The 27695-nt window shown below is 46.3% G+C and overlaps 2 protein-coding genes and 1 long non-coding RNA gene across 4 annotated transcripts in view; 1 reads left to right on the top strand and 2 right to left on the bottom strand.

Annotated features, from left to right (window-relative positions):
• The window catches only part of DNASE2B (deoxyribonuclease 2 beta), a 31032-nt gene extending 5906 nt beyond the window's left edge, over positions 1-25126 (top strand). The window contains exons 2-6 of one of the 2 annotated variants that reach the window (XM_040407945.1): positions 12325-12496; positions 14180-14261; positions 19965-20126; positions 24075-24206; positions 24710-25126. In XM_040407945.1, the coding sequence (XP_040263879.1) occupies positions 12325-12496; positions 14180-14261; positions 19965-20126; positions 24075-24206; positions 24710-25044 (883 nt within the window). In that variant the 3' untranslated portion in view covers positions 25045-25126. Of the gene's footprint in view, positions 1-12324; positions 12497-14179; positions 14262-19964; positions 20127-24008; positions 24207-24709 lie in introns of both variants that reach the window. The other variant, XM_040407944.1, reaches the window with a different exon arrangement.
• Positions 44-27542, bottom strand: LOC120979291. The gene is made up of 5 exons (XR_005774266.1): positions 27414-27542; positions 26302-26312; positions 20315-20330; positions 1818-1823; positions 44-56 (listed from the first exon to the last, which is right to left on the bottom strand). It is a non-coding gene; the product is annotated as an uncharacterized LOC120979291 (long non-coding RNA).
• On the bottom strand, positions 8782-9978 carry PPIL1 (peptidylprolyl isomerase like 1). Its single transcript, XM_040407948.1, has 2 exons — positions 9408-9978; positions 8782-9373 (listed from the first exon to the last, which is right to left on the bottom strand). Exon 1 carries the CDS (start codon positions 9914-9916, stop codon positions 9413-9415), a length of 504 nt encoding a protein of 167 aa, XP_040263882.1. The 5' UTR covers positions 9917-9978; the 3' UTR covers positions 8782-9373; positions 9408-9412.
• Positions 27543-27695: the final 153 nt, after the last annotated feature.

Here is a 27695-nt window from a genome sequence, read left to right as displayed (position 1 = left end):
GGTTTATAGTATATCCGAATCCGACTCAGCATCACTTACACTTTACACCGCTTCCTCTAGTTTGGGGGGGGGGGGGGGGGGGGGGGTGTTTTGGAGATGACAGATTCCCTTTAAGTACCTCAAAGAGACCATCCATAGACTGGTGGAAATTAGGGCATGCAATGGCTCTTTAAGAGCTGGAGGGAGCATGTGTGAAAATTACGTTCAGTTTACGGCTTGGAGGAATCTTGGCCCACTCCTCCATACAAAAAAAACTTCAACTCTGTTATGATGGTGGTTTCCTCCCATCAATTGCTCGCTTCAGCCCCCTTAAACACATTTCTATTGGATTAAGGTCAGGACGGTGACTTGGCCATACCAGAACTTTACCTTTCTTCTTCTCTAACCATCACTTGGTATAATAATGACTTGTGTGCTTGGGGTCGTTGTCTTGCTGCATGGCTCGAGCACAGATGTCCTTACATTTTCTTTTAAAATTTGTTAGTATAATCCAGAATTCATTATCAATGATGGCGAGCTGTCCTGCCCCAGATGCAACATCACTGATGGGATGAGGTTTTTATGCTAGAATGCAGTGTTTTCTCCAAAAACCAAAAAGTTCTATTTTGGTCTCATCCATTTACAAAACATTCTTCCAATAGCCTTCTGGCTTCTCCAGGTCATCTTTAGTAACCTGCAGACAGGCGGTGATGTTCTGGAGAGCAGCAGTTTTCTCCTCTCAGTCCTGCCATGCACACCATTGTTGTTCAGTGTCCTCCTGACGGTGGACTCATGGACATTAACTAATGTGAGAAATGACTTTAGTTGCTCAGAGGTTACCTTGTGTTCCTTTGTGACCTCGCAGACTAGTACACGTCTTGCTCTTGGCATGATAATTGATGGTCGACCACTCCTTGGGTGGGAAATAAATGTCTTGAATTTTTTTTCCATGTGTATACAATATGAATGTGGATTTGCAGGGTCCAAACTCTTAAAGGGAACCTGTCACCAAAAAATCGCTTATTAAGCTGTTCAGAGTACCTTATAGTGCTACACAGTTGTGCCCTATTGCACTTTTTCTTCGTTTTCCAGCATTTAGCCTCATTGAGAAATCGATGTTTTAATCAGCCGCTGCCCCGTGCTTCAAGTCAGGCTTGAAGTCAAGGGGGCAGCGGCCTAGTCGTCTCAAATCCTGCTCTCCCCGCCTCCCGCCGCCTTGATTGACACGCCGCATCTCAGTGCCGGGACCGCGCTCTCAGCCCGCATGCGCAGTAAAGGGCTGCTGTAGCGCGATCCCGGCTCCGGCTCGTACACTCAGCCGGCTTCAGTCTCGCTACAGCGCATGCGCCCGCCAGCCTTACATACTCGCGCCCGGCATCTTCTCTACCTGCGCATACAGAGCGGGCGCATGCGCTGTAGCGAGACTGAAGCCGGCTTAGTGTACGAGCCGGGATCGCGCTACAGCAGCGCGGTCCCGGCACTGAGATGCGGCGTGTCAATCAAGGCGGCGGGAGGCGGGGAGAGCAGGATTGGAGACGCCTAGGCCGCTGCCCCCTTGATTTCAAGCCTGACTTGAAGCACGGGGCAGCGGCTGAATAAAACATTGATTTCTCAAGGAGGCTAAATGCTGGAAAACAAAGAAAAAGTGCAATAGGGCACTACTGTGTAGGACTGTAAGGTACTCTGAACAGCTTAATAAGCGATTTTTTGGTGACAGGTTCCCTTTAAGAGATGGTTTTGTAACCTTTGAACATATACCACTGAGAAAGAAACAGGATTGTTTCGAAACGCGTCTGGAGAAAGGTGAACGCCGACCGAAAGACAGTGTGGACGGAAACTTATTTCTTAAATAATTGGAATATTATTATTAAGGAGGATTTGAAGGATTGCACTAAGTGTCCTGCGACGGCGGAGAGCGGAGCCGTACAGCTGATCACAAGCCGACTGGGAATCACGCAGACCCGACTAAGAGAGATCCAGCGGGGAGAGATACGAAAAAGGGGGGGGGGGAACCCCACGGAGAACAACGTGGTCGTGAGTAACTAAACAAACTCGGCTGAATGTGACTTAGCGCACGTACGTTGCTAACTCTGCCACTCATATCCAGACCAACGCCGCAGGAGCGCCAACCAGGGCAGCGATTGAAACCCATGTGCACAAATACAGGCACAGATGATATAAGGGATCGGCTGCTCCTATAATTTATACATGGACAATAATATTTATTAAACAAGACACCGTCCAAAAACACAGTCCTAATAAACTGTCTGGCCATTTTTATATTTTTAATATTTTATCCTTTTTTTTTTTTTTTTTTTTATGCGCGAGCTCCGCATGATTGATACCTGGGTCAACGATTAATGTACAATTAATAATTTGATGTATTTATTAATAATTTATTACTGGTGAATCAATAAAATATAGGTGATTTGTTGAGAGCCGGTCTCATTATTAGATTATTTTAACTTCCCATCCCGGTTGGACAATCTATCGGCCTTTGCTTGAGGCTGCTGTATTATTAGGAAGGATTTGTAGTTAGTGGTGATAGAAAAATCTTTTTATCTTAAAGGGGTTGTCCACTTTCTGGCTACCATTAACCAATATGACTATTTGGCAATTGCAAATATAGCCTTTGTTGATATTCTGCTCCCATGCCCCCTGGTTGGCAAAGTCTTCTGTGCCGCCTGCATCGAGGTCATGTCAGCAAGATGGCAGCTGATGGAGGGTCATGTGACCAGACGCGTCACTTGGCCGCCTCCATTCTGACACACTGCACCTGCATTTAACTGCCGACAGATAGCAGGTGCAGTGCATTTGAACGGTGGAGGGAGTGATTTGCCTGGTCACATGACCCTTCATCAGCGGCCATTTTTTGGACAGGACCTTATAATAAGGGAGCATACCGTATAATATAAAGGCTGTGTTAGTAAGTGCCATGTAGTTATCTTACCTACACGATGATCAACAGTAACCAGAAAGTGGACAACCCCTTTAATTGTCATTTTGCTTTGTGGGTTGTCGGTTCACTCCAGGCAGTGGTGTCCTATTATAGGTGCAGACATTCACATACGTACACTTTATACGTAGGGCGTTTTTTTTTTAGGGTGCATTAGGATAATTATTAGGTTACGAAGGAATGTGAACTTTAATAATTCTTATTATGCGGTAAATATTTATTACAATAAGTGACCCACATTTTTTTATAATGGAATTTAGGAATAAATTACACGGTGACACGTTTATGCAAATTTGTACACATTAGCGTTTATCCTCACATTATGCCCCCTGGCTGGGAAAGTCTTCTGTGCCGCCTGCATCGAGGTCATGTCAACAAGATGGCAGCTGATGGAGGGTCATGTGACCAGACGCGTCACTAGGCCGATACCTCTTGGAATAGTCCCAGTGTAGTTGGTGGCTTAGCCATAGAGATCAGACACCAGTGCAAAGTAACAGAGGATCAGGCAAAGCACAGAGACAGAACAAGGCGGAGAACAGAGACAGAGTACATGCCGTTCCAAGGCCGGTCCAGACGGCACTAGGTTAGAATCCATGGCTGATGGATAGATCAAGGTCACAGGCGCAGAGACTGGGTTCAGACCTGAGCGTATTCGATATGCGTTTTTTTCAGGCGTTTTTATCGGGGGGAAACAAGCAAACGCCCATTTAGGCGCGTTACAGCTGAAGTCTATGGGTGGGAACTCGAGACAATACGCCCCCAAAGAAGCTCCTGTACTTCTTGAGGCGTAGGGCGTTTTACAGCGCGTTCGTACACGCTGTAAAACGCTCAGGTGAGAACCATGCCCATAGGGGGATCATTGGTTTCTGCCTGTTGAGCGTTTTACAGCGCGCAGGAACGCGCTGTAAAACACTCAGGTCTGAACCCAGCCTGACAGACGTACATGCTCCAGTAGGCAGAGGACCTGGCCGATCTGCTGAGACCTGATGCACTGACGAGAGGTGGGACACACCGCCAAACGTGTAAAGCAGAGCTAATCAGTACCTGTGCGCCGAGCAAGAGACCATTAACCCCTACAGTGCCGCAAAGTGCTGTGAGCTACTATGAATAAACCGTAATTCACACACAGAAAGCGGTCATAAGATATACCACGCTGCTGTAGTGTTGCTCGGTACCTGCTCCATGATGAACAGTACAGAGCCGAGTGGTCAGTGCGCAGGCAGTCGCCATGATGTTTTATGTGCAGGACATTATAATATTTGCTAATCATGAGGTTTTGGGCATACGTATTGTCCATAGCTGTGCAAGTGATACAGCTAAGGCTACTTTCACACCTGTGCTTTTGTTTTCCGGCATTGAGTTCTGTCCCAGGGGCTCAATACCGGAAAAGAACTGATCAGTTTTATCCTAATGCATTCTGAATGGAGAGCAATCCGTTCAGGATGCATCAGGATGTCTTCAGTTCAGTCCCTCTTACGTTTTTTTTGGCCGGAGAAAATACCGCAGCGTGCTGCAGTTTTCTCTCCGGCCAAAAATCCTGAACACTCGCCGGAATGCCGGTAAACAGCATTATTTTCCATTGAAACGCATTAATGCCAGATCCGGCCCCGAGTGTTCCGGCAAAACGGATCCGTTCTTTCTGTACGCGCATGTGCAGACCACTTAATCTCTGAAAAAATAAATACCGGATCAGTTTTTCCGGGTGACAACCGGAAAGACGGATACAGTATTGCAATGCATTTGTGAGATGGATCCGTCTCACAAATGCATCCGTTTGCATCCAGATTGCCGGATCTGCCGCAAGTGTGAAAGTACCCTAAGGTTACTTTCACACTAGCGTTAATCATTTCCGGTATTGAGATCCGTCAGAGGGTCTCAGTACCAGAAAAAAAAACGCTTCCATTCTGTCTCTATTCATTGTCAATGGGGACAAAACGTAACTGAACAGAACGGAATGTTGCGAAATGCATTCCGTTCCGTTCTCATACCGGAGAGCAAACCGCAGCGTGCTCCGGTTTGCTTTCCGTCCTGGGATGCGGAGCAAGACGGATTCGTCACGACCCATATCGCAAGTCAATGGGGACGGATCCACTTTCTCTGACACAACAGAAAACGGATCCGTCCCCCATTGACTTTCAATGGAGTTCATGACGGATCAGTCTTGGCTATGTTACAGATAATACAACCGGATCCGTTCATAACGGATGCAGACGGTTGTATTATCAGTAACGGAAGTGTTTTTGCTGAGCCCTGCCGGATCCAGCAAAAACGCTAGTGCGAAAGTAGCCTTAGGGCTCTTTCACACTTGCGTTCTTGTCTTCCGGCATAGAGTTCCGTCGTCGGGGCTCTATGCCGGAAGAATCCTGATCAGTTTTATCCTAATGCATTCTGAATGGAGAGAAATCCATTCAGGATGCATCAGGATGTCTTCAGTTCCGGAACGGAACGTTTTTTGGCCGGAGAAAATACCGCAGCATGCTGCGCTTTTTGCTCCGGCCAAAAATCCGGAACACTTGCCGCAAGGCCGGATCCGGAATAAATGCCCATTGGAAGGCATTGATCCGGATCCGGCCTTAAGCTAAACGTCGTTTCGGCGCATTGCCGGACCCGCCATTTAGCTTTTTCTGAATGGTTACCATGGCTGCAAGGACGCTAAAGTCCTGGCAGCCATGGTAAAGTGTAGCGGGGGAGCAGTATACTTACCGTCCGTGCGGCTCCCCGGGCGCTCCAGAGTGACGTCAGGGCGCCCCAAGCACATGGATCACGTCATCCATGCGCATGGGGCGCTCTGACGTCATTCTGGAGCGCCCCGGGAGTCGCACGGACTGTAAGTATACCGCTCCCCGCTCCTACTATGGCAGCCAGGACTTTAATAGCGTCCTGGGTGCCATAGTAACACTGAACGCATTTTGAAGACGGCTCCGTCTTCAAATGCTTTCAGTACACTTGCGTTTTTCCGGATCCGGCGGGCACCTCCGGCAACGGAAGTGCACGCCGGATCCCAACAACGCAAGTGTGAAAGAGGCCTTAGTGTTCAGTGATATATTATTATTTGTTTGATCTTCATTATTTTGATGTATTTATTAGATCACATGATTCTTTGATACATTAGTAATTTGTATACAAACATTTGCACCTTTACCGAACTTTGAAGCTTTCTGTCTGATTCAGTGTTTGCACCACTGATGTCTCTACACTACGGCTCCATTGCCGCTCGTGCGGTGATCCTTTGTATGTAGTTGTAAGCCTGATGCGCAGGAGCTATTTATATTATCTTCTGTTTTACGCACAAAGTAGAAGTTGAATTTTTTTTATTTGTATTGGGAGTATTAAATTCCATTTGATGCCTGCGTGGTTGGCACTTTCATTTTAGGCTTGTCTTGGATCTATTCTGCACCTATTGGGGGTCATTTATTAAACAGAAATAGGTCTATATTAGTGAGAAGCCATCTTACAATTAGAAGCGGTGGTGGATCCGCCGTATGTAGAAGCTGGTGTCTCTACATGACTGCGGCGGATCCACCGCCAGTGCAGGGCCTGCTGTCTGACACTCAGGTCTTAAAGGGAACCTGTCACCTCCAAAAGTGATATAAGACCGCCAGCATTACCTTATAGCAGCCCCCAGTCTGTTATTGATCATGTGTGCGAGCCAGAAATTCGATAATCCACACTTTAGAAAAATGCTTTTTTAATCTCCATGAGCGCCGTTTCCTGTAAGCTTGAATTTAAGGGGGCAGTGGCCTCCTTGCTTCAAATCAAGCCCGCCTCTTACCCGTCCTCCCTTCACTGTGATTTACATATTTTTGATTCCTTGGGATCGCGCAAGTCTGGCGCCTGCACGATCCCGTCTCGGGCTTCCGCAGTCAGCGGGGGCATAATTTTCTCACTGCGCATGCGATGTATATTCACAGTGCGAGCGTGATCACTGGCTTGAGTTCTCCTGCAGCCAGTGATCACGCTCGTGCTGTGAATATACCACTGAGGCGCGAGCGCACACGCCGATTCTTGCCGGCGCACGCGCAGTGAGAAAATTATGCCCGGCCTGACCGTGGGAGCCCGAGAGGGGATCGTGCAGTCACAAGGGGCGCACTTGCACTGTGTAGGAAGCAAGACTAGAAGGTCTGAAAGGCCAGTCTTGCTTCCTACACAGTGCAAGTCGTACGGTCTAGCAGAACAGGTCTGGTGCGCCCCTTGTGACTGCACGATCCCGTCTCGGGCTCCCGCAGTCAGCCGGGCATAATTTTCTTACTGCGCATGCGCCGGCAAGAATCAGCATGGGCGCTCGCGCCGCAGAGGTATATTGCAAGCGTGATCACTGGCTGCAGGAGAACTCAAGCCAGTCATCACGCTCGCACTGTGCATATACCTTGCTGATTCTTGCCGGCGCATGCGCAGTAAGAAAATTATGCCAGGCTGACTGCGGGAGCACAAGACGGGATCGTGCAGTCACAAGGGGCGCACCAGACCGGTTCTGCTAGACAGTACGACTTGCATTGTGTAGGAAGCAAGACTGGCCTTTCAGACCTTCTAAGGAGGCCCAGTTCTTCCAGGAGGAGAATATTCAGACCGAATCGACCCAGGATCCAAAGCAAATCCCTGATAACTGGACATATGTAGAAAACGTTTTAGTTTGCCTCCAGCGGCACCTTATTAGGTTACATTCACACGGTCATGTCCATTTTGCAAGATGCAGATACCGACCGCGCATTTCACACTTTCCGCGGGCCCCATCGTCAAACTGCCTATTCTTGTGCAACAAGGCATGTTCTATAATTTGCGGCGTGACCACGCAGCTGCCAACAGCACACATCCTGCGTGTGCCATCAGCATTTTTGCAGCCCCATAGAAATGAATAGACCAAACTGCGGTCAGATCATGACCTGCTGCCTTGCTCCACGACTGTCATGGCAAGGGGAGCAGGTCAGCAGCACCGCCTGCTATTGGCTGCACCCCCCCGTCGCTGGAGGTTGTGACGTGCACCACGGGGAGAGGCAGTGACGGCTGTGGAGCAATCCGGAAGGAAACAGGTGTGGGGACCAGGGAAGTATTCTCCGTATGAGGGGCCCGGGCATTGGGAAGGGGGTTACAGGTTTGGATAACCCCTTTAATCAAACTGCCAGTGGCGCCTGCGGGGGTCAGATTGGAAGTGGCGAAATATCCGCAGCATGTTGGTTTTTCCAGGGGGAAGATGTCGGCTGCCTGTGGATGCAATCTGTAAAACCGCCACTTGTTTTGTGCCGTAGTCTCCTGCACAAGTCCAGAGAGAAAATCTCTCGTCCAAATTCACCCCATATGGCACTTCTGCGCAGAGGGAGTCATATACGTGTGCCAGCCAGAGCTCAGCTGATAATGGACTGCCAGCTGTTTTGCAACTACAACTCCCAGCGTGCACACTTGCCTGGCCAATTTCAGAACTCAGAAGCAAATGGATCAGGCTGGGAGTTGTAGTTGACAGATGGGGCCGACACCATTTACTGGGTACAATCCCAAGCATGCGTGCTCTGGCCAGTATAGAAGTTGCACTTCAACAGCGCAGCTTGCGTTTACACCAGATCACCGAAACTGAGACGTGAACGCAGCCTGAAACGTCCTGATAGGATTTTATATAAAGTGATGTAAGTAAGGATTTATTTTTACTCAGATTTTCATTAGAAAAGTGAAGTTACAATGTAAAAAAAAAACACAATGAAAACAAAACAAAAAAAAAATCTAAAGCCGTCCACAAGTCCGTGCAGCCAGTCCATAGTGCGACGTGCAGTCCCGGCCCCTCCAGTCCACAGACGGACATGCACGCCCGGCTCCTCCAGTACATACAGTGACGTGCACGCTAAGTCAATAGGCGGGCATGCACGCCCGGCTCCTCCAGTCCATAGACGGGCATGCACGCCCGGCTCCTCCAGTCCATAGACGGGCATGCACGCCCGGCTCCTCCAGTCCATAGACGGGCATGCACGCCCGGCTCCTCCAGTCCATAGACGGGCATGCACGCCCGGCTCCTCCAGTCCATAGACGGGCATGCACGCCCGGCTCCTCCAGTCCATAGACGGGCATGCACGCCCGGCTCCTCCAGTCCATAGACGGGCATGCACGCCCGGCTCCTCCAGTCCATAGACGGGCATGCACGCCCGGCTCCTCCAGTCCATAGACGGACATGCACGCCCGGCTCCTCCAGTCCATAGACGGACATGCACGCCCGGCTCCTCCAGTCCATAGACGGACATGCACGCCCGGCTCCTCCAGTCCATAGACGGACATGCACGCCCGGCTCCTCCAGTCCATAGACGGACATGCACGCCCGGCTCCTCCGGGCCATAGACGGACATGCACGCCCGGCTCCTCCGGGCCATAGACGGACATGCACGCCCGGCTCCTCCGGGCCATAGACGGACATGCACGCCCGGCTCCTCCAGTCCACAGACGGACATGCACGCCCGGCTCCTCCAGTCCATAGACGGACATGCACGCCCGGTTCCTCCATCAGCCCTGCGGGTTGGCCCGGAGGATCTTCACCTCGTCCAGCGGCCGGTCCTGGCTGTCCGTCTCCACCATGCCCAGCCTGTTCAGGGTACCAAGGCCCTGACACACCCGCCCGAAGATAGTGTGCTTGCCGTCCAGCCACTGCGACGGGGCGAGGGTGAGGAAGAACTGGCTGCCATTGGTGTCAGGCCCGGCATTGGCCATGGCGAGGATACCGGCCCCGGTGAACTTCAGCTCCGGGTGGAGCTCATCTTCAAAGTGTTTCCCGTCGTAGATGGAGCCTCCTCCGCGCCCGGTGCCTGTAGGGTCCCCGCCTTGGACCATAAAGTCCTTGATGACGCGGTGGAACTTGGTGCCGTTGTAGTAGCCGCGCCGGGAGAGCTCCGCGAAGTTCTTACAAGTTCGGGGAGCATGATCCCAGTATAACTCCACCATAATGGTGCCCATACTGGTGTCCAGGGCAACCGTAGCGGGCCGCCAATTGTCCAGTGGTATCCCCGCCATTACACACACGTGCGCCCGGGAAACTGCCGCGGGAAGAAGGACTTCCGCTGCCCAAGCCTCGTTCTCGCGGTCATTCACGCTGCACGCCGCGCTGCTTCCTTTATAAATAAAGTTGCATTTGAATACTGTACTGATTGGTCGCTATGGATACAGCACTGACACTTTATTTTTGATCAGTTTCTGGGATGAAATCTCTCTAATGTAGATGAACACGATCCTGAAATGCAATATTTCAATCATCAGTAATTTTATTAGATCAATATGTAAGATAAATAATAAAAAGTCAGTGCCATGGGCTAATAAAATAATAACCGTGTGACGTAGATATACGTGAAATAAAATGTGCATATTTATAAACAATATAGATTTTTTAACCTGGACATGAAAGAAGTGAAAATTACACAAGTCGTCAAAAATATGTGCTCTGAGGCGCCCCAGGACAGAATGGGGGCAGGCGTGCAATGGCGGTTTTTCATTAGCAGCACGTTGGCTTATGCTGCAGGTTTCGTTCATAGATTTTGGTTGAAAGCAGAGGATCTACCGCAGTGACACCTTGCAATGGCGGTTTTCTGCCAGATCTGCTGCAGATTTTACAGCGCATGGGGCTGTACCCTTAGTGGCAGCTGCTGGGAAGTACTGGCAAAATGTAACACCACCAGCAAGGGTTTTCTGAGATTTTGATACTGATGACCTTTCCTATCATCAGTATCTGACCGGTGGGGGTCCGACACCCGGGACCCCCGCCGATCAGCTGTTTGAGAAGGCACCGGCACTCCTGTCAGCTCCGCGGTCTTCTCGAGGCTTACCAAGCACAGCGCTGTAAATTGCATAGCGACTGTGCTTGGTATCGCGCTCAGCTCCGAGCACAATGTACGGAGCTGTGCTTGGTAAGCACGGAGAAGACCGCAGGAGTGTTGGTGCCTTCTCAAACAGCTAATCAGCGGGGGTTCCAGGTGTCGGACCCCCACGGTCAGATACTGATGACCTATCCAAAGGTTAGCTCATCAGTGATAAAATCTCAGAAAACCCCTTTACAGTGTTTTTTGAGATTTTCATATTGATGATCTATCCTCAGAACAGGCCATTAATATGTCGCTGATCGCTGGTGTGCCGGGAGTCAGATCCCCACATTCTAATAGCCATAACTTTTTTAAATCTTTGTTCCCATAGCCATACGGGGGCTTATCCTGCTTTTTTTTGCAGGATATGGCCTCATGCACACGACCGTTGTTTGGGTCCACATCCCAGCCGGACCCATTCATTTCAATGGGGCTGCAAAAGATGCGGACAGCACTCCGTGTGCTGTCCGCATCCGTGGCTCCGTTCCGCGGCCCCCCTAAAAAAAATATAACGTCCTATTCTTGTCCGCGCTTCGCGGACAAGAATAGGCATTTATATTGCCGGCGCCCGTTCCGCAAATTGCGGAAGGCAACACGGGCGCCTTCCGTTTTTTGTGGACCCCAAAAAACGGCACGGTCGTGTGCATGAGGCCTAAGGCCGTGAGCGGTCCGTGGTATGCCGGCCTGGATTCCTGCTGACAGCAGGAGCGCACGGCGTCATTGGTTGCTATCAAAGGCCCCTTCCATTGCTTAACTCCACAGATGCCGCATTCACTGTTGAATGTGACATTTGAGGGGTTAAATGACTGGGTTCCCCGTCGATGCGGCTGGGTGCCTACTGTATTATACAGCCAGCACCCTCTGCGTATAAAACAGGCTCAGCGCAGCAGCCCGCTCCATCAAACCGCTTACACATTATCACGTACATGTACGTGATAATGCGTAAAGGCGTTAAGATTCACCACCACCCATTATCTGTCATTTATAATATTGGCGTCTTATGTCGCAGAAGGGCCCCTGCAGACATCTGGGGGATCGGGTGCGACTTCTAGCTCTGCGCCCTCTATGGCTGCTAACGTAAAATTTCTGAATACTGATCGATTCTATCTAGAATGTTGTGTACGATTTCCGGTCATAAAAGAGCATGCTGTAGAGACCTTTCATTAAAGGGGTTATCCAAACTATAAAACATGCCCCCCAATGACCCGGCCCCTCATAGATTATACTTCCCCGCACGGCCGCCCCCTCCATCTCTCACCCGGATCAAAACATCTGGCGACGGGGAGGGGGAGTAGCCAATAGCAGGCCATGATGGAAATGAGCCTCCCTAGCAATGCAGCGTGCGGATCAGGAGCAACGTGGGTGGCGGGGATCGGGGTACGTATAATCTATACGAGGGGCTCGGGCATTGGGGGGCATGTTTTATAGTTTGGATAACCCCTTTAATGATCAGCAGAGATCACAAAAGCCACCATTGTATCTAACATATGGGAAGCTGGTTTAGACTTTTTTTTTTTAACCTTTAGATATACTTTTAATACACATTATATTTCTTTTATATTTTTATAGGTTTGTGATTTACAAGTTACCAGTGCGTCTGATCAATCGGACAGGTGGAACAGGAGTGGACTATTTGTATCTCGACTCCAAGTCGCAAGGATGGCAAGTCAGCAAATTCCTCATCAACATGACCCAGAGTGCGATGGCACAAGTGCTGCAGCAGCTTTATCAGTCCTATAACGTGAGTGGAGATTTCACTGTCACAGAAACGCTAAAGGAGGGAATTTATCAAAGAACAGCATTTTACTCCGGTCTATGATATCCCCTGCGGTGCCAGAGGATGCGCCTAATTTATGACCAGGCACACCTCCTCAGGCAATCCAGGCGCCTAGACGGAAATCTATGGCAGCTCTGTGCTGTGGATGAGGCGTTAAAGGGGTATTCCCATATTGTAACGTATTGCTACGATATGCTACACTACAATAATTGGTGAGGGCCTCTATGACCCCCTCCCGATCCTGAGAATTCAGGGGTAGAGGCCCCTTCGGCACACATGGCACCCACTATGCCAGGCACTCGAAAGGACATCTCCATTCAAGTGATAGGATTAACTGAAAAACAATGGCGCCCTTGTCACACGCATTTGTTTCTAATTTTTTATGTCTTCTTCCATTCCCCTCCCAATTAGCATTGTAGGCACTCTGGAAGGAATTTATTAAGGCCCTTGCACACGACCGTATGTATTTTGCGGTTTGCAAAAAAAACGGATCCGCAAAAAAATGGATGATATCCGTGTGCATTCCATATTTTGCGGAACGGAACAGCTGGCCCTTCATAGAACAGCACTATTCTTGTCCGTAATGCGGACAATCATAGGGCATGTTCTATTTTTTTGCGGAAAGGAAGTGCAGATCCGCAAATGCGGATACGGACAGCACATTCTGGCACCATTGAAAATAAATGGGTCCGCGCCTGTTCCGCAAAATTGCATGGACCCTTATGGCAGAGCGTACATAAGCCTTGCCCATTTTCAACCCAGGACAGCCCAAATTTGCAGGGACTGTCTATGAAAATTATGGGGAGTTCCTTGCAAATTCGGGACTTTTCATACTCCGGCCTAAACGGGTATTCTGGCTATAAAAAGTTATTTAATTTCAACCAGGCGCTCTGTCAATTTCAGGGGGGCTCCACAGATTGCAGGGCTCCTATCCTCGTGATCGGTAGGGGTCCCGGCGTGGATAACATGTTATAACCAGAATACCCCTTTAATAAAATAAATAAATAAATAAGTGGAGTAAAATGCATCAAATGGGAAGCAGGCATCTTGATAAATTTGGTTCATCTTCTGGCAGTCTGTATGCCAGAAAATGAAATCTATACCACTTGTATGCCAAATCTATGCCACGGTAAAGGATTCAGACCGCTGAGGCCATGCTCCTCTCACTAAACCCTTTACACATTTAAAAAAGTGCCATGAATAACATAAAACCTCCCAAAAAGTTGGAACAACAGCCTCTGTGGGGAGTGGGGCTAGTGGGTGCAGTTGCTCCTTGTTTTGAAGGCACCCATGCCCATATTGTGGCCCTCAAACAGGGGGTCTACAATATACAGGCACCGCAAGATACGGAGCGGAGGCATGAAGCAGAATCCCACTAAAGCACTACGGAGCACTTCCATGGGATTTCGGTCAGTGCCTCGGCACTGCAAAAAAAATAGAACATTCAAGGTAATAGGTCCTCATCCGCAAGTGGCGGGCACACGGCCAGTGCCTGTGCATTGCGGCCCGCTGTTTGCGGTCCGCAGCACAGGCAGGGGGCGCACACGTTCGTGTGCATGAGCCCTTAGAACCCCTTTAAAAAGTCTTGAGTTTCTTGAGTTCTGTCATTGCATCTTTTGTTTGAATCTGATATTCTCCTTTACTCAGAGAAACGACACCGCGTACATGTTATACAATGATTCTCCCCCGGGAATGAACAGCTCTGTCACAAAAAGAGGGCACACCAAGGGTAAGTTTTCCAATTTTCCTTTAGGTGCAATACCTTTTGCAGATTTTAGTAGATGAACAGAACACTATACACTATATCGTCTCCTGTGATCTCTTCAGGCCCACAATTAGAATGGCATGAAAAGATAAGACAGATATTGTTAGTTTTTTTTTATCTATATATTTTTTATTATTGCATGTCATTTGGGGCTAAAAAAAAAAAGTTTTTCAATTGGCCTTTACTTAAAAAAATTCTATAGCTTTTTCCCTATAGCCTTTCTATATGCATCTGCTTTGATGGCTCGATATGTAGCCCTTACCTGTCAACCCCTGACAGATCATAAACCCTAAGGCCCCTTGCAGACGAGCGTGTCCGGATAAGGTCCGGATGCGTTCCGGGTGCATTGCGGCAAACCCGTGCGAGTAGGTACGCAATTGCAGTCAGTTTTGACTGCGATTGCGTTCCGTTGTTTAGTTTTTATCGCGCGGGTGCAATGCGTTTTGCACGCGCGTGATAAAAAACCGACTGTGGTACCCAGACCCGAACTTCTTCACAGAAGTTCATGTTTGGGTTCAAGGTTGTGTAGATTGTATTATTTCCCCTTATAACATGGTTATAAAGGAAAATAATAGCATTCTGAATACAGAATGCATAGTACAATAGCGCTGGAGGGGTTAAAAAAAAATATATATTTTAACTCACCTTAATCCACTTGTTCGCGCAGCCGGCATCTCTTCTGTCTTCATCTGTGAGAAAAAGGACCTTTGATGATGTCGCTACGCTCATCACATGATCATTCACGTGATCCATCACCATGGTGATGGATCATGTGATGAGCGTAGTGACGTCATCAAAGGTCCTTTTCCTCACAGATGAAGACAGAAGAGATGCCGGCTGCGCGAACAAGTGGATTAAGGTGAGTTAAATTATTTATTTTTAACCCCTCCAGCGCTATTTTACTATGCATTCTGTATTCAGAATGCTATTATTTTCCCTTATAACCATGTTATAAGGGAAAATAATAATGATCGGGTCCCCATCCCGATCCTCACCTAGCAACCGTGCGTGAAAATCGCACCGCACCCGCACTTGCTTGCGCATGCTTGCGATTTTCACGCAACCCCATTCATTTCTATAGGGCCTGCGTTACGTGAAAAATGCAACAAAGGGGAAGCATGCTGCGATTTTCACGCAACGCACAAGTGATGCGTGAAAATTACCGCTCATGTGCACAGCCCCATAGAAATGAATGTGTCCGGATTCAGTGCGGGTGCAATGCGTTCAACTCACGCATTGCACCCGCGCGGAAATCTCGCCCGTGTGAAAGGGGCCTAATTGTAGCTAAAATCATATCAAACTGATAAGAATATGGCTTAAAGTTCAGAGATAAGGGCTACACATTGAGCTGATGGATTCAGGGAAAGGCTACTTTCACACTCGCGTTTGATGCGGATCCGTCATGTATCTGCACAAACGCATCCGTTCAGATAATACAACCGCATGCATCCGTTCAGAACGGATCAGTTTGTATTATCTTTAAAGGGATTCTGTCACCAGGATTAACGATATGTAGATATTTATATGTACCCATTAGTCTTCATGCAGTGTTTACAATGATCTGTGTGCCTCTGTCAGGAGCCCAAGGGGTTGTCCCACGATCTACTGGAGCCCAGCCGCGCCCATCGATCCGGAGCCCAGCACCGCCTACTACTTAATTTATTCACCGCACTATCCTGACGTCATGTAATGTCTGCTCCGTAGTCTCGCACAGGCGCTGTGGACACTGTAGTCTGCGCCCCGTGCGGACTACTGGCACCGGCTTCAACTTGTCCACTGCGCATGCGCCGGCTCCCTGCGCACCCCGATCGGACCGGAAAAGACTCTCTCTCTGCGCAAGTCGGTCCTAGGCGGAGGAATCTTCTGGCAGCAATCGCTCCTTTGACAATTTTGACCGACTTGCGCAGAGAAAGAAAGTATTTTCCGGACCGTTTCACACCAAACGCGAGTGTGAAAGTAGCCTTAAACAGAAAGCAATAGTCTGAAGCTACACTGAAAATGAAGACTATAGAGGAAAAACTGTTGGAAAAAAAAAAAAAGACCAATTAAAAAAATATTTTGCCCAAAATGAGTAGAATGCAATTGCCCCCAAAAGGTGTCCCCAAGCTTTCAGGTGCAGATATGGTGTGGAAACTGCACGAAAAAACCAGCTGATTTTCTGTTTTGAAATCTGCGCTCGTATGCAGGTACCCTAAAGAAACAAGCAGCATGGTGTTCAAGCGTAGACATTTACTATAAAGGGCATCTGTCAGCAGATTTGTATCTATGGACACAATCATTAGTTTTAGGAGGAGTGTCTATTCCCAGCTATTCCCTGACACGTGGGACGCCGAGCGAGAGCAATTAACAGCACACAGCAAATGTAACTACATCGTGCAGCCGATCCGTACCAGAGACACATGGAAGTGGTAACGTAACTAAGTTACATTGAACAGTCCATGAATTCTTATTAACTGACCGCATAAGGATATTCATATACAGCAATTAGGACTGTCGCTGATGCATAAAAATGGTTACACTGACGTCAGTTTCTCTTATATAACGAGGCCTCCTAAGATGAAATACGCATGTTTTTCATTTATTTTTGGAAGATCGCTATTAATTCATTTATCAATTCATCTACATAAAACAATATCCTCACATTTTTCAAACTGGACATTAGATTATTATGGTTTTGTAGCATTACTGATATTTTGACCACAAACATGGATTTAAAGAGGACCTTTCACCAGAAGAAAGTATCTAAACTGACTATACAGAAGTGTAGAGCGGCGCCCAGGGATCCCCCTGCACTTACTGTTATCCCCGGGCGCCGCTCCGTTCTCCGGTTATAGCCTCCGGTATCTTCATAGTTAGGCTCCACCCAGGGGGAACCTGCCGGCGTCTCTTTCTCCTATGCTGTAGCGCTGGCCAATCGCAGCGCTCAGCTCATAGCCTTTAGATGCCGTCTGATGGTTATGGGGCTGCAGTCAGCACCAGTAAGGGCCTTAATTTGGGTCGAGGATCGTCCAGTGTCTTGACGGACGCCAATTGGATCCTCCGGCTCAGTGCTGGTGACATTTTTTGGGGTCTTCCACTTGGCTTTTTTGGTCCATAACCCTCAGGATCATTTAAGAAATTCCAAATGACTGTCTTACTGTGTCCCACCTCAGCAGCGATGGCGCGCTGTGAGAGACCCTGCTTATGCAGTTCAACAACCCGACCACGTTCAAAAAGGGAGAATCTTTTTGCCTTTGCCATCACAACGTGTGACTACCTGACAGAAAATGACAATGAATCCACATCTTTGCACAGATTTAGCCTTTTAAAGTCATGTGGTCCTGAACTTTTGATCAGCTGAAAAACAGCCTGTTTCAGTTTAATCGTTATTTTCAATTAATTGAATGCTCAAAAAATGTTTTGTCTCACTCCCATTTCCTCTTGTTGCATGTTGAAGCTCTACTTGGAACCTCGTTAAGATCCAACAATGTAAAATATGATTTTTTGCAATTTTTCAAGTGGTCTTAAACTTTTGATCAGGACTGTACATTAATTCATTGTTATAATCATGGTATATGTTGGGATTCATAATAACTATCATTTTTAATCTATGGGATTTATCATATCCTTGTTGCATTAAGTATTAGGTCCTTTATATACATTTTTTATATTTTTCATATTTTCCTTTTTTGTATTTTTTAGCATTTTTATATAACTTTTATATCTTTTATATTTTTGTTATTACATATATATTTTTTGTTATCATTTATTTTGTTTCAATAAATAGAATGTTATTATGCATATCAGCTGGTGTCACGGGTGAAGTTGCAGATAGCTGGAACTTATAAATAAACGACCGACTGGCTTGATCCCAAACTAAGGAGCATATAGGTGAGCCCTATAAAACCCTAAGAGCTCTCCCTGACTGCTATGCACATGCAAGGGTCTCAATGGTAGACGATTGCATGCCCACGTACCTAAGACTGTGTGACACCTGAAAACCCTATAATAGTGAGGGTACACGACCACCGGCTCCCTGCACTTAATACGGACGGAGTCAGGGTCACCTAGAATCAAGCCAGCAAGGAAACACAATAAAGGAAAATACTTATCTGAGCAAACAGCAGCAGCAGCCTCCAGCAGTGAACACTTCATCCAGGAAGTAGTATAAACCGCAAAGTGAGGCAGTATGGGAGGGAATATAAAGGAAGACGATTAGTCTAAATAAGTGACACCTGGCAGAGGGAAAGGAGATGACAAAGTGAAACCAAAACAAAGAACGTCATACAAGAGGTAGAGAAGAACGTCTGTCAGACCTTCTCACAGAACTGGCGGTGACAGCTGGATTTGTTTCCATGTAACAACAGTTAGTTGAGTGCCCTCCTAAAACTAATCATTGTGTCCATACATTATACTTAATCGGCAGAGGGTGCGCTGTGGAGTGAGCACCTTGACCATTTCTTCTGGGTGGAGCCACTGTTAGATTTGCATCTATGACACTGGCTGACCTGTTACATGTGCGCTTGGCAGCTGAAGGCATCTGTGTTGGTGCTATGTTCATATGTGCCCGCTTTGCTGAGGAAAATAAAATTTTAATATATGCAAATAAGCCTCTAGGAGCAACAGGGGTATTGCCATTACTCCTAGAGGCTCAGCTTTCTTTGCAACTGCTGCACCCTCTGCATGTTGATTGACAGGGCCAGGCATTGATAACATCATTAACATCTGTCTTTGGAGAGGGCGTGGCAATGGCCTCTAGGTGTAACAGTAACACCCCCATTGCTCCTAGAGGCTCATTTGCATATATAAAAACATAATTTTTCTCAGTAATGAGGGCACATATGAACATGGGACCAACGCAGATGTCTTTAGCTGCCAAGTGCACATGAAGCCAGTGTCATAGGTACAAAACTGCTGACAGATGCCCTTTAAGATTTACCCAACTGGATCCTATATTTTACCAAGATCTCATCATGTTCACAGATCAGGACTTTCTGTATAGCTGATGGTGAGTTAAAGCTCACGGGGTCTACACATTTAGCTGGTATAGATGTGTGAGCCCTCTGATTGGTGGACACGTACGCTGGTTTCCTTAGTGGTCCAATATTAGGTCATGACCAAGAGTTTGCAAAGCCATCAGATACATTAATAGGTCAGGTAGTCATGTAAATGATTATCTCTTCTCGTTGATGACTGTACATGCATAGCTCGTACACTAGACTAACATTACCTTGTGCTACCTTCTACCAGGGGTCTAGCTCACGCAGTGGTTCACTAACTTATCGGCACAAACAGTCAGCGCTGTACTTTAGTCATTGAAAAGTTGACTGCACAGAAAAATATTTGAGTACAAATTGTATTTTGTACAATTAAATGTTCTTGAAATGTTTTGAAAATAGACACAGAGGCTCTTCTTATCTGATTTTTTTTAAATCTAGTTAATATTTAGTTCTTGGATCAGAAAATGAAGCATTTTGCAAATAAAAATTTACGGTAATCCATCTACATCAGAATTCAGTACATAGGGCATAGGACAAAGGTTGATGTGAGATGAGGCATAGCCATAGGATAGCTGGGAAGTCACTGTGGGAGTTACGGAAGGAACTGGGTGCTGCTTGTTCCTCACAGGTGGGACCCAAACTTTCAGTCAATTACCACATTTTCTGTCTAAATAATTATCTCTTTCAGGAGCTCTGCTTTTTGACAAATATCAGGGATTCTGGCTTGTTCACACGGTACCGCATTTTCCACCATTTCCAGAAGATGGCTTTGGATACCCTCATACAGGGAGACGATACGGTCAGGTAGCCTTGTGCGTGACTTACAAATATAATCAGTTTAAACAGATTGGTGAGTATTCTTATTCTGAAGTTCAGTTCCAGTTTCATTTCTATATACTATACATTGTGTGATATTATATGGTGGGGGATGGGCATCTTAAAGGGTAATTGTCTTTAGTAATCAAAATTAAAGGGGTTCTGTTATTAGATACGTCGTCATAAAACCTTCTGACCTGAGACATGTGCACTTAACTGCACCCAGCAAATAGTGTCCCTGAAACTTATAGTGCAGTAAACATAGTGTCCTCCAGAAATACAGTACTCACAAAATGTTTGTGATATTTGGCTTGTGGGTGAAATTTCAGGATGAACCTAAAATGCCCTCTAACCTTTACAGGTGAACTTAATGTGACCTTTTCTAAACTTCTGAATGCACATGTCCAGCTGTTCAATGTTTCAGTACTTTTTGCACAACTTGCTGTTCTCTAACAAGGAGCTTCTTGGCAAAATTAACAAGTGTTTGATCCATGAATCGCCCAATAAATTTCCTGGTTCAATTAGAATTGGTATTTAAACAGTCCTCCTCATCATGCTGTTCACATTTTAACATCAGGAGACCAAGATGACACCTAACAACTGATCAATAGTACCTCGTCATTGCGAGGCTTCAAGCAGGATGTTCTCAGATGGAAGTGGCCACTGAGCTTAGAGTTTCACAGAGTGTCATCAGCAGGTTGTATCAGAGATACAGAGAGACTGGAAGAGTCACAGAAAGGCATAGACGTCCTTTGGCCACATCCCACACTGATGACTGTTTCATTGTGAACAAAGCCCAGCGGAACTGGATGATGAATGCCACACAACTCCAGGACTCACGTCAGACTATTTGAAACAGTTCACATCAGCATGGTCTTCGTGCTAGATGACCTTCAAGGGAGCCTGACCACACAACCATCGTCTTGCATGGGCCAGGGAGCATCTACGCTGGATGAGGGGCAGAGTTGGCCTCAGTGCTGTTCAGTAAAGTCGATTCACGCTAAGCAGAAATAATGGCCACCGACAATGTTGGAGACGTCAAGGAGAGTGCTATGCTTAAGCCACTGTTGTCATCAGACGAGCCTTTGGTGGTGGTGGTGTTATGGTGTGGGCAGGTGTGTCTAGTCAATACAGAACTGCCCTACACTCTGTGAATGGTACAGTGACAATCCCATCCTACTTGAATAACATCATTAATCCAGTCATTATACCTCTGCATGAACAACACAGGCCTAATTTCATCTTCATAGATGACAATGCGTCAGCTCATCGAGGTCGCATCATTACGGAATGGCTGTTGGAGACTGGGGTACCTCCCTTATAATGTGTGGCAGTACAAAAAAATGCTCCCTTATGACATGTGCTAGTACAAAAAAAAAACTTTTAGTGCCCCCTGTAGAACCAATGTCCCCATGGTGGCCACCTTAGAATGTGTGCCAGTACAAAAATGCTCCCTTACAATGTGCGCTAAGTTCAAAAAATGCCCCCTTATGTGCCAGCACAAAAAATGTTCCCTTATAATGTGTGTCAGTACTAAAAAACTACCTCCTTTTAGTGCCCCCAGTAGAACGAATAACCCCATAGTGGACCCCTTATAATGTGTGCCAGTACAAAAATGCTCTGATTACAGCTGCAATGTCCCCATAGTGCTTTCTCCAGTTACAAAATAATGACCCCCACCCCATTGTGGCCCACCAGCATGCTGCCAAATAAAAATAATAAACTCAAATACTTACCTCCATTCTGCTGTCAGCGATGCAGTGTAAGACACGGACCTCTTCTAGTCTGTGCCCTGAGCTCTATGCAGCCCGGCTCAGGCAGCGCAATAAGGATGACACCGGCCTCCGATAGGCCACAGGAACTAGGACTAAAGCCTATTAGAGGAAACGGTGGGCCAGGGAGACATCGCTCCTGTGCCCCGTCGCAGCATTCAACTGTATTGCTGTCCTGAGTACAGAGATGCAGTTGAATATGTAAAGATGACCGTTTCAATAAAGGAAGCGTTCATTGCCCATGGTCCTTCTGCTGCCCCCCTCTTGCCCCTACCTGGTGCTGCCTATAGCAATCGCCTCACCTGGCCTCATTGAGATAAGAATTATGCTACACTACTCACAAAAAGTTAGGGATATTAGGCTTTTGGGTGAAATATATGGAAAACATAAAAAGTTCACGCAACAGTGATATTATATTATGAAAGTAGGGCATTTAAGTAGAAGCAGCAATGGCGATTTCCTCATCTCAAACTATTTATTGAAACAAAAAACAACACCAAAAGCCCAAAAAAAAGTCAGTGTTTCAATAACTTGTCATGTGGCCTTGAGCATCAATTACAGCTTGACAACGACGCCTCATGCTGTTCACAAGTCTACTTATTGTCTGCTGAGGCATAGCATCCCACTCTTCTTGAAGGGCGGACTCAGGTTATTGAGGTTCTGGGGTATAGAGTTACAAGCCTCTACACGGTGACTCGGCTGATCCCATAGGTTTTCAATAGGATTCAGGTCTCTGGAGAAAGTGCAGGCCACTCCATTTGAGGTATCCCAGTCTCTAGCAGACGTTACTTAATGATGCGACCTCGATGAGCTGGCGCATAGTCATCCATGAAGATGAAATTAGGCCTGTTTTATTCATGCAGAGGCACACTAACTGGGTTAATTATGTTATTCAAGTAGTATGGGCTTGTCACTGTACCATTTACAAAGTGTAAGGCAGTTCTGTATTGACTAGACACACCTGCCCACACTATAACACCACCACCACCAAAGGCCCGTCTGGTGACAACAGTGGCTTATGCTTAGCGCTCTCCTTGACTTCTCCAACATCGTTGGCGGCCATCATTTCTGTTCAGCGTAAATCAACTTTCATCAGTGAACAGCACTGATGCAAACTCTGCCCCTCGTCCAGCGTAGATGCTCCATGGCCCATGCAAGACGATGGTGGTAGGGTCAGGTACCCTTGCAAGTCATCTAGCACCCAGACCACGCTGATGTAAATAGTTTTGAATGGTTGAACATGACACTTGGGTGCCTCTCACCTCCCTTAAATGTGCCTGGAGTTGTGTGGCATTCATCATCCAGTTCTGCAGGGCTTTGTTCACAATGAAACAGTCATCAGTGTGGGATGTGGCACAAGGACGTCCACATCTATGCTTTTCTGTGACTCTTCCAGCCTCTCTGTATCTCTATTGCAACCTGCTGATGACACTCTGTGACACTATAAGCTTAGTGGCCATTTCCATCTGAGAATATCCTGCTTGAAGCCTCGCAATGGTACTGTTGATCAGTTGTTAAGTGTCGTCTTGGTCTCATGATGTCAAAATGTGAAAAGCATGATGAGGAGGACTGTTTAAATACTTATTCTAATTGAACCAGAAAATGTATTGGGCAATTCATGCATCAAACACCTGTTGCAAATTTTGCCATTAAGCTCCTTGTTAGAGAACAGCAAGTTGTGCAAAAAGTACTGAAACATTGAACAGCTGGACATGTGCATTCAGAAGTTTAGAGAAGGTCATATTACGTTCACCTGGGTTAGAGTGCATTTTAGGTTTATCCTGGAATTTCACCCCCAAGCCAAATATCCCTAACTTTTTGAGTAGTGTATAATGAGTGTTTAGTAGGTCAGAGATCAGCAATAAGGAGCTGTCAGCTGAGCTTCCCAATGAGAAACAGTGAAAATACAGAGCCTGCCACTAGAGAATCTCAAGGCTACAGATAAAGGGGCTCAACATTTTTCTTTTCTTTTTTTTAAACCAATGAAAAAAAAATTTTTTAGCTCAAAATGATTACAATGCAATATTAAAAAGAAGTTGCCCCCAAAGGTGTACATAGCCTTTAAGTAGCATTTTAGCATTGAGTTGTATGCAGCTGAATACGTCATGTAAAACTAAAATACTGTCTTCCATTTGATGAAAAAGCCGCCCAGTTGCTGTATTATAATCCAAACGTCTACAACTGTTCCATCCCTGACATCTATGAAAAAGATCTGTGGGGCCTGTACAGAATTTGTCGAGGATTGAGCTTCCCTTGGATAGAGGCTACAAGACTTGCTTTACTGGAATCGGCACAAGGAGAATCCTTTCTGAACTTTGCAAAATCCAAATTCTTTCAAGACGGTGAGAATCCAGACTCCAACAGATTTTCCAAAGAATTGCTGTGCACCGATGATTTACAATAAGTACAGTAAAGGTAGAAGCCAAAATTAGAATGGTGTGGGTGAACATGATGATGTCTATCTACTATTATCAGAATATAAACAACTCAGGAGAAGCTCTGGACATCATACAATAACTGTACCACACAATGGGCTAATAATTGGGTTGGAAACATCTGGGTGTCCGAACAGGTAGCGAGGTACACATTTTATTTACCTGTGGAGGTTGCAAAATTTAGTTGCACCCATCACTCAGTGGTCTAGGTACAGATTTTGCATTGCGGCCCAGATGACACACCTCTGCCCTTATTTATTATGTACCCTCTTGTAATCTAGCCATAGACAAGAGAGTTTTTACCCCCAAAAGCACTTTCCTGCCCCCCCCCCCTTCCCCCCAGGTACCTGCAACAACACTACTTATGAGTGGGCCTTTTGGTCATGTCATTCTCCTTGTTTTTCCAACAGATATCCTCACAGCCTGGATGGCTCAGAAACTGCAGACGGATTTATTAACGGAAACATGGCAGCCAAAAGGAACGGAGGTCTTATCGAACTGTACTCTACCCTGGCATGTATATACCATCAAAAGAATCAAGTTCCTGAATTACTCCTTCTACTCCCGCCATGACCACTCGAAATGGTGCGTTTCTAGAGGGAGCCAAGATATGTGGACCTGTATTGGAGACTTGAACCGATACCCTGAGCAGATATGGAGAAGTGGAGGCTTTGTCTGCACCCAAAACAAGCTAATTTACACAGCCTTTAGAAATATTGTGGCGTACTATAGTGACTGTGGATAACCGGTCTGAACTGAACATCTGATGAGAACACTGTAGAGTTCAGGATATTTTAGAGTAAAGTACAATTACTTATCAGCTCTAAGAAAGTTTTGTGTGGTCTTTTTCTTCAAAAGTGTTGTATTACTTTTTGGGCGCCAAGGCTTCACCAGTTCAGGTTAATGGAGATATATCATAAAAAAAGGATAATTTCACTAGGGGTGTGGCCACACAGTTGGGTTTCCTGATGCAGTTTTTGAAACCAAAACCAGGAGTGAATTAAAAAAATAGGAGAAATTGTATCTGTTCTTTATAGTTTCTCTCCTTTTGTGATCCACTTCTGATTTTGGCCTTCAAAACTATGTCAGGAAACCTGACCGTGTGGTCCCACCCTAAAAATGATGCATGCTCCTTGAAATTGGTTAGTAGCAAAGGTTCCCTTTTTTGAGATACTAATGTTCTACTAATGTTCTAATGTAAGTCGTTCCATACCCTCTCCAGGACTCCTTCAGCATAAGGCCTCATGCACACGACCATGTCTGTTTTGCCGGCTGCAAACTGCGGATCCATAAAATACAGATGCGGTCCATGTGCCTCCCATATTCTTTTGCTGACCTATTGACTTCACATAGAAAATGTCTATCTTTTTACGAAACAGACATACAGATGTGGAATACACATGCATGATCCATGTGCTTTCCGCATCTGTATGTCCATTCTGCAAAAAGACAGAACATGTCCTATACTTGGGCTGCAAAATGAGGAACAGTGACCCATTCAAGTCAATGGATCCTCCAAAAATACAGATGCCGCCCAGATGGTATACCTATTTTGCGGATCCGCATTTTGTTCATGTGGGATGTGTCACGATGGGGAGTGAGGGAAACCCCCCACCGTGCGGTCTCAAAGGGTAAAGGAGATCAGCCTGGCCAAAAAGGAGTGATAAGGGAGCAGGTCACCTCCTACAACATTCCTAATCCTCTCCCTGACTCCTCACCGTATGAGCGGACCCCGATGGTAGGACGACTCATACTCAGGATACCTGGAGACCCTAAGTCGCCCTGATAATCCCTCACCAAGGAGCAGGGAAGAGACGACCTGTTCATCCCAGTCATGGAGGAACAGGAGTCTCTATCTGAGGCCAGGCTGCAAGGAGAGGGGAACACATACAGCATAAGGAGATGGCAGGTAAGCGAAACCAATAACACACTTACCTGCCACAGACACACTGACTGGAACAAGTGCACTAGTGCTGCTGTCCACACCAACATTAAAGGACACACACCACAAACCTCACAGGAACCCAGGACAACCATAGCTGCAATAACATGAGACAGGGGAATGTCTAGTAAACATGACACCAAACACCACCAGACATGTGTAGCGCACCCGTGGGTGTACCTTAGAAGTGGAATAGTAGGTTCAGATCTCTCTTTGCTCTGGTGAACTCCCTTTTTCTTCCCCAATACTCAGACACAGTTTATATGAACAATGGGCCCGTTTATTTTCAACAATGTGACCCTAAACAAAATAATGGTAAGCAGTCAAACTTGCACAGAATATTACTAGTTATAAAATTACTGCAGTATTAAATGCAATGCGCGGTCAAACAGCTTCTTACACAAAAATCTCAATCAATTACACTTTTCTCCACAGGGTGTCTCTATAACAAGTTTCACTGCAAATGATGAGAGTAAAACAAATGTTAGATATTGACTCTAATCAAATGAAAATACAACAGCTGAGTATATTAAACCCTGTAGAAGGCTTCCAACGCTTAAATATACCCAAAGGAAACACAAATATAGTCCCAGCGTTAGCAGAAAAGAAAAAGGAAAATAGTTGGCAGCTGCATGCGTTGGGGCCCGTCTTCTCGGTTAAATATTTATAGCAATGGTGGACAGTGTAGCTCACTTGTGTAGGAAAATCCTTAACTGGTGTCCAAGTCCAGAACCTATGATTCCCTGCACTTTACTAAGCTATATGATTCAGAACGGGGTCCTTAGGCTCTAAGCATTTGCCTTGTGAAGATTTCAATATCAGCATGAGAAATATACATTAGGAGAGTCCACACAGTGTCTTCCAGACACACAGCTTATATCAATGCAGCTGGAGGTGAATGCAGGGTATTAGTTTGTGTTGATCTCACACTCTCCTGGATGCAATGTTCATAATACTTTAGTATGGTGTGCAGATCTGTTACCTCTGAGAGCAGAAAATGCCAGCAACTCACTACCATTTAGTCTTTCTCCTTCCAAGAAACAATCCACTCTCTCTCTGGTCCCAGTGCAGTATACAGCTTGATCTTCTGTCTGGCCAGACAATCCAGTAACTCTCTCTTGAACTGCATCCACAGCATCCTTTTCCAACCTTCCTCACACATCCAACAAAACCCTCCCCCTCAGGAACTGTCCTCTCCAAACTTGGTTCCTAGTGTGACACAGCAATCTTTTCTAAGTACACCCCTAGTGGGCATAACTGTGCACTGCAACTAATGAGGGAAAGAAAAGAAAAGGTTTAGCATTAAACATCATCATTGCACAAAAAGCTATGGGGTGTTACACTCTCCCCCCACTTAAAATGTCTTGGGTCCTCCCAAAGAATGGCTCAAATCTAACGTTTTCTTTTTTTGTTTTTGTTTTTTCGTTTAGTGTACAACTAACTGAACATTGCCA

This window comes from Bufo bufo, chromosome 9, assembly GCF_905171765.1.
Source record: "Bufo bufo chromosome 9, aBufBuf1.1, whole genome shotgun sequence".
Lineage (NCBI taxonomy): Eukaryota > Metazoa > Chordata > Amphibia > Anura > Bufonidae > Bufo > Bufo bufo.
This window is presented reverse-complemented; position numbering and strand designations above follow the sequence as displayed.

Coding starts and splice junctions, on each gene's coding strand:
- PPIL1 (XM_040407948.1), bottom strand. CDS start 9,916: ATGGCGGGGATACCACTGGACAATTGGCGGCCCGCTACGGTTGCCCTG.